Source organism: Rhea americana, unplaced genomic scaffold (assembly GCF_003343005.1).
Source record: "Rhea americana isolate MKP2758 unplaced genomic scaffold, rheAme1 scaffold_49, whole genome shotgun sequence".
NCBI lineage: Eukaryota > Metazoa > Chordata > Aves > Rheiformes > Rheidae > Rhea > Rhea americana.
This window is the reverse complement of record NW_028186634.1, coordinates 4,775,322-4,788,527: the sequence shown is the minus strand read 5'-3', so window position 1 is coordinate 4,788,527 and position 13,206 is coordinate 4,775,322. Positions and strand designations below refer to the sequence as shown.

The 13,206-nt window shown below is 34.9% G+C and overlaps 1 protein-coding gene across 2 annotated transcripts; it reads left to right on the top strand.

The window, feature by feature from the left end:
* Nucleotides 1-82: 82 nt before the first annotated feature.
* RNF141 (ring finger protein 141) lies at nt 83-12,362 on the top strand. 2 transcript variants are annotated; one of them, XM_085317214.1, is made up of 6 exons: nt 83-371; nt 2,145-2,347; nt 3,867-3,975; nt 4,622-4,803; nt 8,024-8,131; nt 9,858-12,362. In XM_085317214.1, the coding sequence occupies exons 2-6, from the start codon at nt 2,160-2,162 to the stop codon at nt 10,006-10,008; spliced, it is 738 nt and encodes a 245-aa protein (XP_085173340.1). In that variant the 5' UTR covers nt 83-371; nt 2,145-2,159; the 3' UTR covers nt 10,009-12,362. The 2 variants fall into 2 exon arrangements, with proteins under 2 accessions (XP_085173340.1, XP_085173339.1); XM_085317213.1 differs by lacking the exon at nt 83-371 and adding an exon at nt 1,638-1,833.
* The last annotated feature ends 844 nt before the right edge of the window (nt 12,363-13,206 follow it).

Here is a 13,206-nt window from a genome sequence, read left to right as displayed (position 1 = left end):
CCGCCTGCGCGGTAACGGCTGTTGCGCGGGGGGAGCAGCGCCGGCGCGTGCGGGCGTGACGCAGCCGGGCTTGCGCGCGCGGCCTGTCTGCGCGACCGTTAAGTGCGGCCAAACGGTCAGGTGGAAACGGCCGTTGCGCCCTGGCGGGCAGGGGGCAGAGTTGGCGGCCGGGCGTGGGGCTCGGCATCAGTGCCGGTTTCAGAGGGACTGGCAAGGGGAAGGGCCCGAGGGGTAACCCGTGCCGTCCCCGGAACGACTCGGTGTTGCCAGCTCTTCCCTGCAGCCCTGTTTTTTTGGCTGCTTAGTTTGGTGGTAGTACTGGATGTGGCCAGGCTTACAGTGGTTTACTTTTTCCTGCATTTTGTCCCGTGGTACATATCTATGTTACTTATAATCTTTCTGATGATTGTTTTGTGCATTTCTGATCTTGAAAAAAAAAAATGCAAACAGTAGGGCGAGTATTTCTGTATATGAGCTAGATTATTTTTGCCTAAACTATTCTATGATTTAGTTTTGTGTTATTAGTTCAGTGGGATTCATTGGGCTTACATGGTGCTTTGCTTCCTCATGAAGCAATTAGAGGGAGCATAAAAAATGGAAAATGTGGGCTAGGTTGTGTTTGAAGGATGAAAAGTTATACTGTTGAAAGTTCTGTATTTCAGAGCTATCTTCTGGGTGTATGCCAAATGCAAGAACTAGAGAGCCTGAGAGAAAAAGACTGGAGGCTAGATTGGAAGGAGGAAAGTGATTTCTGTGGGAGAGCATCTTTCTGAGAACAGAAATGGATCAAAATCAAAACATTAAATTTGCAGTTAATTCTCATAGATAAAATACTATAATATTTCATAGGGTAGTGGGATAAGAATATACTTTTTCATTGTGTGCTTGCACAATGTTGTGCATAGTAGTGAACTTCTTGACAGTTGTAGGCTGTTTTCTTGGGGAGGCTTATGCACAAATGTAATACATGCAGGGTGAAATTCTGCTTTTGAATTAAGTCTCTCATAAAATGTTTTGTAGTACACCTAGAATCAGATTATCTGTTATTTGAATTGAGGGTGATATTTAGCAGTTACTTTTGCCATTCTGGACTTCTATCTGTAGAAGTCTCAAAGGAAGTGAAACTACTGATTGTCACTACAGGTGACAAACTCTGCATGGGCCGAATTGTTTTGCCTGCCTTTGCCCATTAAAGAGCAAAGAGAAGTTTTTTGGGAAGTCTCAAATGAGAGGGAACAAGAGGAAGAAATGGATAAAGACTTTTCCAGAATCAGAAAGTACAGACTTTGGGGAAAAACAAGAGTGTAAGGGAAAAGTGAAACAGTTGAGATCAGAGAGGTTTGACCTAATGAGTACTGTAGTATGAACTACAGCTCAGTCTTGAGAGCAGGCAGTGAGGCTTGACAGGGTGGCTTGAGTGGAAAGCATGGCTGTACAGATTTTTCTTTTCTTCTTTTTTTTTTTTTTTCAAAAACTTGTTTATGAATTTCATGTGCTTGCAAAAAATCTTGCAGAATAGCATTTTCTCTTGAATAACTCAAGATTTTGTGCACATAAGGGCTGTGCCAGTTTCACTGATTTTTTTTTTTTTTTTTTTGAATTGATTTAGACTGATTTGAGTCTCCTATTTTATGAGTTTTAAGAATGTTAGGAGAGTTCTTTTGATCTGACAGACAACTGATCTATGAAACCTAATTCCTACTATAATGTCTGTGTACAGACAGATGTTAATATGCTTCTTTGTGAGTATTTTGACTTTCACACGAGAAGATTTTTTTTAGGAAAATCAAAGATTGTCATAAATCATCATCTCATGATTTTCTTTTTCATCAGGTACAAATACATCAGATGTATTTACATGTGTGATGGAGTTGCTGAAAAATCTGCATGAATAAAAGATCTCTATTTAATACAAGTAATGCTATAAGCAAAAGAATAGTTTTCTTAAGTTTTTAATGCCACATCCCAGTTTCTTCCAAGTGTTCTGTCTGCTTTGTTTCCAATTGGACTGTTATTCAAGGTGTGCCTAGAATAATTAGACTGGTTAGGGGGTAGCTAAACTCTTACACTAAAAGAAGAAAATAGGAGCAGTTATTCATAAAACACACAAATACAATTTTTACTCTTTAAAATATTTTTGGCAGAGACTCTACAAGTGAATGAGAACTTCCTTATTCTATGGAGCTGAGGTGAAGAACTTCACCATGGGTCAACAAATTTCAAACCAGACCCAAACTGTAATTAACAAGTTGCCAGAAAAAGTAGCAAAGCATGTCTCCTTGGTTCGAGAAAGTGGTTTCCTAACATATGAAGAATTTCTGGGAAGAGTTGCTGAACTTAATGATATGTAAGTCTTTACTTTTTCTTCTTTTTTATTTTTTTTTCATGTTTTGTAGAGAGCTTGTGTGCAGTGTATTCTCTTGCACTGACTAAACCAGAATTAGCCAGCTCATTTTCAGATGTTCCTTTCAGTTCTTAAAGCATCTAGAATGGTTGCAATTACACTTTAAAACCAGAACAGTTTCTCCTCTGTAAAGTCACTTTTCTGCAGTACTTTTCTTTCAGCAGGCATCGCTCCTGTCTCATAAGTTCACAAGAGATAGACGTTTAGCACTATCTGTCTGGTAGTGTTACTTGTGATACCTGCTCTTTCTCACTCTGCTCCATCCATCCCTAAAGATGCATTGCTGCTTCATCTCTGCACATAACTGGTAGGAAGTAGCAATATGACCCCTATAAAGAGCAGCACAGCTACACTAGCCACCTGAGACAGAACTGTTTCTTGCTCTCTGTCCCAACTCTGTAGATGTGTTCCTCATTAAAGATGTGATGTGCCTCTGTGTTCGGAAACCACGGACAGAGAATTCTGAACAAAAGGTTGCATATGTAAGGCTTTTTGTAGTCTGCCTTTTGTTTGACTGATATGTTGACAGTTAAAAGAAGCCAACAAAACAGCAGAGTTGTCATTTTCCCTCAATTTTTATAGTGTATATAATGAGGACAAGGTAAAAAGTATGTACTCAATAGGTGTTATGTAGTGTGTGAGTTTTGGTAGTGTTTGATGTTGAAGTGTAATGTGAATTTATATTCAGTTTAGAAATTGCTTTGTACAGTGTCATGCTTTTGTGGATGACTCCTGCACCTTCAGTAATAGGTAGCTGTCTTCTGATTAGATAACTTAAACAGATTTTGAAGGGCATTACCTTATAGTCCACTTGTGAATTTGAGTATATTTCAGTGTGATTAACTCCAGAACATCACTGTCATTCAAGGTTTTTATTTCTTTACAGTGTTTACTTCATCCTGAAAGTAAAATATCTTGTTTCGATTCTTACGGAATAGATCATTTTGTCTGCATCCCATTAAAAAAACCAGGGTCACCTAAAGCTTATTCCTTTACTGTTATTATATATTAACAAAAATACACCTTGTTTTTGCATGAGTTGATACTTGCGTGGTTTTCACGTACACGCTAAGTAAATACTTTATTAGATTGGACTACAAGATTGTATCATCACTCTGATAAACAATGAAGGTATACATAAAGAAAAATGTCTATAAAGGATAACTCTTTGCTGACGGTAGAACAGAAGACTTGTACATCATTTTGTGGAATATACTGTGCAAAAAGTGAAATGAAGTATGTATTTTAAATTAAAGGACACACAAAGGAGGTCACTACCCTTAAATTTCATGTATCCATTTGAGCAATAATGGTAAAACCTCTTTAAAGGTTAAAAAAAAAAAAAAAAGCACATGGGTAAACAATAAATAATAACAGAATATCTGAGGTCACTCATTCTTGAATGTGTAGCACATAATSGTAGACTGATATTTTTTAATTTAATTATTATTTTTTATTTCAGTACTGCAAAATTGGCTTCTGGACAAGACAAACACCTGTTATTTGAAGTGCAGCCTGGTTCTGATTCTTCTGCCCTCTGGAAAGTGGTTGTTCGGATAGTCTGTACTAAAGTAAGATTGTTGAAAAATTTAACTTGATTGTTTTTGTGTGTGCAGATGTTTGAGGAAGTCACTTTTACTGGTGAAATCCAAGAGCTTTTAGATATTTTTTGAAAATGTCCTATCAAGTAACATCCTCAGATGATCCTGAAGCCGCTAAGCAGTTTTAATCTGGAGTTCAAATCAGGCTAACTCTGAAACATTTTTGTTTCAAATGTTTTGTTCAAACATTTTGTGTGTAGTTTTTGTTTATTCCTTGGATAACAAGACTTAAGATTTTCATTTAGGCAACCATTATTGCAGGCAATTTTGAGTTCTATATGTGAAATAACTGATTATTCTGTTCCTCGTACTAACGTTAACCCAATTTCTAGACATCAGGTCCCTGTTTGCTTGTAACTTAATCCGATCGAATAATGACAGTAGTTGTCTTGTCATGAAAATGCAATCCTGACTGTGATATTCTTCTTAATGAAATGAAAAGAAGTTCTCTCTGCAGATCCTAACTACTACTGAAGTAGATTCAGATCTGCTAAAATTGTGATGGGCACTTGGGAAAGTAGCTATTGCCACCAGAATTGCAGTGCATAAAAAAAACATGTGAGCAATGTAGAATACAAATAAAATACATAATTTTTAATATTTCTTGTATCTTAAGATAAATAAAACAAGTGGCATCGTGGAAGCTTCCAGAATCTTGAACTTATATCAGTTCATTCAACTTTATAAAGACATCACCAATCAAGCAGCAGGAGTTCTTGCACGGAGTGGTACTTCTGAAGAAACTGCTGAGTGTTTGACATCTGTGTCATCTTGTCAGGCCAGCTTATGGATGGGAAGGTATTTTGATATACTTTAGCTTCTGACCACAGTTATAACATTAGTATTTTGCAAGTTATGTGTAAAACCTGATCTGCAGACATCTAGCAGTTAAAACTGTACATGATTGACAGATGCAGACTTTGTATCATCACAAATATTAATAGCATGCATTCTTTTGTAACAAGAGAGCTACAGTGTACTTGGGTGAATTTCTGTTGGTGCTACCCTACTTCAGCTTCAGAACAAGCATTTTAGTGGTCAACTCTAATATAAACTTGGTGTATGTTGAATGTCCTGAATAAGGAAACAGGAGGAAATGGAATCAGCTGCAGCTACAAATCTATGGGTTTTGACAATGTTTGTTTAAACAGGTTTTGTTATTGTTCCACTTGAACTTTCTCTTCCTCTTTCACATTTTGGCATGTGAAAGTTCCCATCTGTTGCCACTAGAAACTCATCAATTACAGTGATAATTTAACTGGTAAGACTGGAAAAATGTGAACTGTCTCACACATGTTGACATCCTGCTTTGTTAACTAGAGGAAGAGCAAAAAACTGAGGTCAACACCTGCAATAACTTCAGTTCAGACTGAATGTAAAGCGAGAATCTTCTCACTCTCTCCCTGTGTAGAAATGTTGCTCTTGGTAATGCCTTGCTTCTGACTTTTTGAGTTAGTTCAGAGTTCTAACTTAGTTCTGAGGTAGATTTTAGGAGAAAAGTAGTAACTTAAGTGAAACTATGCTGTATTTCTGTATGGTATCATTCAGTGAAGAACTGATAGCCAGGAATTTTAACAAAACAAGTTATTGGGCTAGTTAGTTCAAAAGCTAGTTAACTTTAAAAATGTCAAACTCTAGCTGTTAGAATGAAAAAGGTGTTGGCTATCCTGTTAAGTAAAGCTCACTGATTTTTGTATGTCAGTGTCTTGCAGAATATGCTTTTCAATTATTTCCTGCTTCTCTTGTTTGGGAAMAGATAAATTATTGGTTGTCCTGAATCATTAAAATGCTAGCATTAGGTAGCAAATTGTGGACAAGTTTGGAAAAAATATACTTCCTACTCTTTCTTAAAGATACATGGTTATATTTTTGAGTACATAGACATCTAGAAAAGTCATTTTGATTAAAAACAAACATTGTTTGTTTGCAAAACAAACACATATATTGCTAAAGATGATGAGTACATTCAAGATTTCCTGGTTTAACCTTTTTTTTTTTTTTCAATCTTCAGATTTTGAGATGAGGAAGATGAGCACCCGTTGTCTATGTTTTTAAACTTAATTGCTTGAGTAATATTACTGATTAAATAACATTTTTGAATATACTTTTCTAATATACTGGAATTTAGTGAGCTAGTTTGGTCCAGTTGTGTTTTACTCCAGTTTTTCAAGTCATTAAAATAAATAAAGGCTGAAGCCCTTAAGTATTTTATACTTAGGAAATCTTATGTTTTGTTCACATTTATTTAAATTCTTCTCACCTGGTGGTCATTGTCCAAAAATAGCAAATATTATCTATTTTATTCTTTTTATATTAACTTCTTACACTGGTATACACTGGAATTCTTTAAAACATCCACTTCCTAAACAGTGTGTTCCAGAATATCTGTAAGTGCTCCTGATATTGAAGACAAGCATTTCCTTAGCTTGTCACCCTTGTATTTTACCATTTCTTCAGCAAATTAATCCTATGGCTAAATCTCATGTTCCAGAAAGTTGATAAATAGCATGCCTATTTTAAATATAATTGCCTGTATATACACCAATAAATCTCAAAATCTGAAGTGTTATCAAAGGAAAATACTCAGACCTGCATCGGGGAGGGAAATGAAAGGAAGGAAGACCAAAGAACATAGTGAGCTAATCAAAAGATTAGTTTTTTGAACCTGTGGTCCTCACTATATGTGAATCACCGTCTGTATTTACAGAAAATCTCCTAGCAATCTAAAGTAATTTCTCAAAAAGCATATCAGAAAGGAAACCCCAAGTACCTACTGAAGAATAAAACAAAAGCAGGTTAACTACGGGCTAATCTGTTGGCTAATCTGTACAGTTAATAAAACTACTCTTTGTCTGAGTAGCTCACAGGATACCTAAGCAAAAGGTGTTTGGTCAATAGTTTCTAAGGTGGCCAGCCTCTCCTGAAATGCCATACTTTCTACACTGTTACTCTGCTCCCCTACTCAGAGAAGGAATCTCCAGATCAAGATTTTTGAAAATCCTGTACTCTTTGATAGTACTTAGCTGGCTGTCTTGAATGTAAGCCTTGACTATAAAATTAGGGAACTTTATATGTCTAGTTGTGTCAATGAAAGTAGAGGATTCTCTGCACCTTTTCCACTTTTGAGAAATTTTGATGATACAAATATTTGAGATGCAACCATTGCAAACTTTAGATATAGATACACAAACTATTATTTGAAAGATATGGAGACAGATACATAAAATGAAAATGATTATCCCAGTGAGTGATGTCAAGTCTGAACTTTATTTTCCCTCCAAACAAAACATCTAGAAACTTAGCTGGAAAAGCTGCAGTAAGATTCAGCATTGGGAGAGAATCCTAATTTGAAAGAACAATCAAGATGGTTGTATTTCAAGTTAAAAGCAGCCTTCTAAATCTAGTAACTAGTTTAGCTCTTGGCATTTTGACTGTATGTGAAATTAGTGAATAGATAATCAGTAGTATTCCTCTTAACAGATCTGTTTTTCTCACATTATCTAGGATATAAACCAGTTCACAGAAATTTGACAAAGTTCATTCTCAAATACTTCAGTTTGGCACTTTGTCAAGGGAAGGTAGATTTCTTCTACCTTTAATGTAAACAGTATTTTCGTTCTTTGGCCCAGTCATGTGATACATAATAGTTATAACTTCTCACACTTCCCTTGTTAAGAAAAACAGCTTACATAACCCTTTTTAATAACAAAGCACAACCTGATGCAAAAAATAAATGCATATTCTTCCTTAAATTTTAGTTCATTTGTTGCTCTTTACTGACAGCTTAAGGTTGCATCTCCTGACTTAGGCGAGGGCCAGAATGATCTAACTACTTCATCCACAAAATTAAACTTTTATTGTAGACAAGCACAGGTATTCTCTTCTGTCCATCACTAGCTATTATGAAAAATGTAGTAACTGGTCTAGTCATATAAGAGAAGGAATAGCTTAGCTAATCAGGTGATAAATATAAAACATATTAGTAGTCTGGGAGAAAATACTGTCTTTTCTTGTGCAGGGTTAAACAGCTGACAGATGAAGAGGAGTGTTGCATCTGCATGGATGGGCGTGCTGATTTGATCTTGCCGTGTGCTCACAGCTTCTGCCAGAAATGCATTGATAAATGGTAATGCATGTTAAAGGATATTGATTATTTTATAGGATGTCCTCGGAATCTAACATGTTTGATTTGGTCTGACAGATTCCTCAGTTTCCATATAACTTAATGTCTGAAGATATTTACGAGATAATATGTATGTAGCAGATAAGAAGCTTGAGTAAAATTAGATTGCAGCAGAAGAAAGGAAGGATTTTAGAATTTGTAAGCATCTTATGCAGAATTTCATTTTGGAAAAAAAAAGTGAATGTGCTTTTTAGCATTTCTTTTGTAATTTCTTACCTCTTTATTTTTATTCTTGTATTCTTTGGAGAATATACATAAAATATATAGAATATATAAAAAAATATATAATTATATATAGAGGATGTATATATAGAATATATATAAAATTGGAGAAAATAGAATATACATTGATGCTAATCTCCTGATATACATCACAATCTCATACAATGGTTCTTTTAAAGAAAATGAATCAGTTTTGTTAGAGTATACAAATGTAACAGCAAGTTGAACCGTCTTATTACTATGTGGGAAACAACTATCAGAGGGAATTTTTTCCATATGTTACACCTTTACTTGAAGCAAATACATTTAATTAGTAAATTGAAAGGTATCAGGTTTCTAGGAAAAAATTTCTTCTTAATAGCAATGCCTTCAAATTTATGGATAATATCAGTCTTACAATATGTTCAGTCTAATACTAAACTGAACAGCTTTTCAGCTTCTGCATTGGTCTGATACATTAGTTGTTGGAAATCTGAGAAAGAGAAAAATTGCTGTGGGGAGAAACAGCTCTCTCCACTGGCCGTAAAGAAGACCTACAGAGATTAGGCAGGTGTTCTGGCAGTCTAGCATTAGGCGATACAGATATTCTCAGTTAAGGGCTTTTTTGGCTAGTTAAAACAAATGATTTAACATTCAACTCATATTTTGTTTTGTAACTTTTTCAAATGATTAACATGGAGGCTACTCTTGTAATACCACGCTTCCACAAGAATACCACTAGTAAAAACCATTGGATCTCAGTGTATAATCAGTCATATCTCTTTTCTGGGAAGACTTTTGAACATCTAATAGCATTACAGAGGTTAGTTTAGCCGTTCTGGTGGAGAGTGGATTATATTCTACTGTGGCTAAAGCATCAACGAACTTGATAATGAGCTTCCAGTTATACTATTAATTTTTGGTATTTGATTTTTGAATATAGGTTCATCCCTTCTTTACACAGCTCGCAGAGGCTCTGAGCTTAAAGCATATTTTTGGGGGGCCCTGAATTAGTGGGTGGAGAGGGGTCAATTTCAAATTTCAGTGGAATGAATGGGATCCAGGGAAGAATCTTCTTTCACTTTACATAGGAAGCTTATGGGGACTGGTTTCAGAGGTAGCCCAGCTGAATATCTGAAGAAATGAAAAATTAGCTTTGACCATGGATTTTGATTTAAACTTTCTGGATAGGTGGCTAGATATATTCTGTTTAACTTGGTCAAACTTGATTCAGAATCAACTAAGGAATGTGATTCCATATTTATCACTCAAAAACTACAACTGGAAAGTTTTTGGCCAGTCTTCCTCTCAAAAAAACCCAAAACAAACAAAAGCTATAGGTGATGTAATCAATTAATCTGCCCAGTCTTGAAGTTCACACTGGGTGGTTTGTTTAGGGATTTGGGGGCTCTTTCTGCCAGGAAGAGATCATAAATGAAAAATACTCATTTCTCTGGCTTCCTAACAGGAGTGATCGACATAGGAGCTGTCCTATCTGCCGTCTGCAAGTGACTGGGGCAAGTGATTCTTGGGTGGTTTCAGATGCACCTACAGAAGATGATATTGCTACTTACATACTTAACATGGTAGATGAGGCAGGCCAGCCTCACAGACCCTGACACTGGCCAAAAAGCTGACAACAGTAGGAGCACTTGAAGCTTTCATTTTCATGAATATCTGTTTTTTATCTCCCATTGCCATTCTTCCAACATTCTCTCACTTGTCTTCTTGACTTCTATGAATCTATGCTGCTCTTTTAAAACACAGGGTATATGAGCCAGTGTATGTGTGCAGTCTTAATAATTATTAATCTGTAGTTTCAGTAAACTCTTTGATTATTAACATTAACAGAGGTTATTTTAACAATGATTATTGCTCTTATTAAGTAACAATTTGACTACTAAATGAAGCTATTAGCACAACTGCAACTGCTGTTTGAACATTACAAAGTACACTGCTACAGGAGAAGCAGCATCTAAATAGGTGTTACTGTGAGGTCTAATGGCTTGACCTCACAGCTCTTATCCTTAAAAGCAGTCCTTTTACTTTCCTAACAAATATAAATAAAGATGGTGAAATTTTGCTGCTGAAACTTGAGGACTTCCCACTGCCCCCCTTTTTTTTTTCTTCAGTAGCCAGTTATTGTTTCTCTTAGTGTTTACAGGTACTGATTTCAATCTGATTCATTACGAATTTTAGTATTAATTATTTTAAATCTATTTTGGAGAGTATAGACAGCTGTGTAAATGTACTTGTGCTTTTCCCTTATCCTCTTAGCAATATAATCTCTTTGAATATTTTTTTTTAATTTGATACTTAGCATAGCCTCATGAGCTTGGAAACATTAAACAGTTTCATACACAATCCTAAAAAAGCAAATCAGTTTTTTTCTATAGCTTTTTGATCAAGAAAAGCCAAAAATATTTTTAAGCATGAGGCATATCTGAAAAGAATGACTTTATTCAACATAGCAATTAAGGTGTAGTTTAGTCTGATGCTGTGGTTTTATCTGCTTTTCCTCAGTTTTCAAAGGGATGAAATGATGCATATTAAGGTTATGAGGTCATAAGCTAACTAAAGGTGCTGTGCTTTTTATCTACAAGTGCAATATGCTTTTATGTAGCAGAGAGTAACTTCTCCTTTAGGTTTGTGGCTTGCAAAGAGATGTGTACCTGACAGCTTGGGAGAGGGATATCACAATAGGAGTACAACAGTATATTTTTGTGTTTAACAGAGTCAAATCTTTCAAGAGTTGCTTTTAGAAAGTATAAAATAAATTGTCATCATTGTTATTCAGGAAACCCATCTGAAATCTGTTCTGCATAACTATTATGGAAATCAACTGCCATTATAGAGAATGAGTTAATAAATATAATTCGAGGGGGGTTGCTATTAACAAATATTGCTGTTTTAACTTGAAGCTGTTGAGTCAAAAATACTCAAGTGTAGCATTTGAAGAACTATCAACAAATCTTGCTTATTATAAAATTACATTTTTATTTCCCATACTTGTTAGAACTCAGTGATGCCAAGCTGAGTCCTTTTATCAGGGACAGATTCTGATCTATAAGACATTACACACATATATATGTGCATTAAGGTCCTTAATTAGCTACAAAAATGAATTGACATCAGGGACCAAATCTTGGGAATTTCTCTACTATACTTCATGAAGGAGTTTTCGCAGCATGTGACACCTATTTGAACTTGGCTCATGGTACAGCTGTCAAATTTATCATAGACATTAGGACAGATAAGCAACATAGTTGTCTTGTGTATATCATCTAAAGGCCACTATGGCTTAGTGTGTAAATCTGTATTTAACTATTTAAAAATCCATTTATGAATGTACATAGCTTAAAACTATTTTTTCCCTTTGTTAATCCTTTGATATCAATGAGATTCTTTATTCTTCAGCAAAAGTATGGACTGTTTGTTTGCTTAAAGGCAGGTGTTATTTGTGCTGAAAATAGTTAACGTGGGGATTTTTCACTAAAATATTTGCAAATATTTGTAATCGGTTACCAGTTTGGTTTCATTTTGCTTTTTGAGCTTGCATTAGTCCATATTCAAAACTTTAAAATAAGCCTTGAATTTTTAAACTTTTTTATATCACTGGAGCAGAAAAAGCATCTAAATTAAAGCTTCAAGCTAACTTTATTTTTCAAGTATTTCAAGTACTGCAATTCTGAACCGAGACTTTTATAAGTTGACTTTCTGCTGAAAACTGAAATGAACTTCTTAAAATGTAATTTTGTAATGAATGCAGATTGTTAATTACAGTATAATGACACTTAATTACAGTATAAGCTAATGCAAAAATTATTTAATGAAATAGATTTATTCTGTACAGCTTTTTTAATTAATTTGCTGTAATACACACTGCTGTGATATAGGTACTGTAATGTGTGCCTTGTAAAATATATGTACTGTATGTTATAAGGGATATAAATACACTAATACTGCAAAACTAGTAATTTGGAACTGGCAATATTTGCTTGTCTGAAATGCTACATATAGCAAACAGAATTTTGGAAAAGAAAAGGAAATCACATTGGCAGGGACATGGTAATAGATTCCAGAAGCCAGACCTTAAAAATGTGAATTATTGTGATAGCTGTTGGTGGGGGGCATTAGAACAAACTTAAATTTCTTGTGCTAAAGTCAAGATTTCTTACAGATGTAATGTGAAATTGTAATTTAAGCATTACAAATTGTATTAATAGCTATAGACATTCCAATATATTATAATTTGTGTCTGAGTTGTGCAATAAAGTTACTTTGGAAGAAATATCAAAGTTGTTTTAAGCTTAAGGTATGTCTTAGCTTTAATATCACAGAAGTCTGGAAGGAATTTTAATTTAAATATAATTCCATCACATACTGGTGCCATGGTTAAAAGTAGATATGCCATTGTCAGTCAGTTTCTTAAATGTGTTATTAACAAGGTAGCCTAAATACAACTCTGGGGAAAGACTCACTCTGATTATTTTCCTTTCTGTTTTTCAAAACAAATAAATTGGAGCATTCTGCAGTGATGTAGAATTTAAAAAAAAAACTTGCAAGAAGGACACTCTTGGCCAGATTTCTTTGAGGAACTGCGCTGTCACTAATATCTCTGATACTATTTTAAAGCTTAAAAAAGATTGCAAAAAGATTGGAGTGCTCTTTCTTCTCAGATTTATTCTGATTTTCTAAATAATTGAAATATATAATTAATGTACCTCTTTCCTCTGTCTAGTTATTTGGCTTATCTGTTTGGATCTTTCGAAGGTGAGTGAGAAATGGGAGAGGAATTCAGTAACAGATCAGGAAAA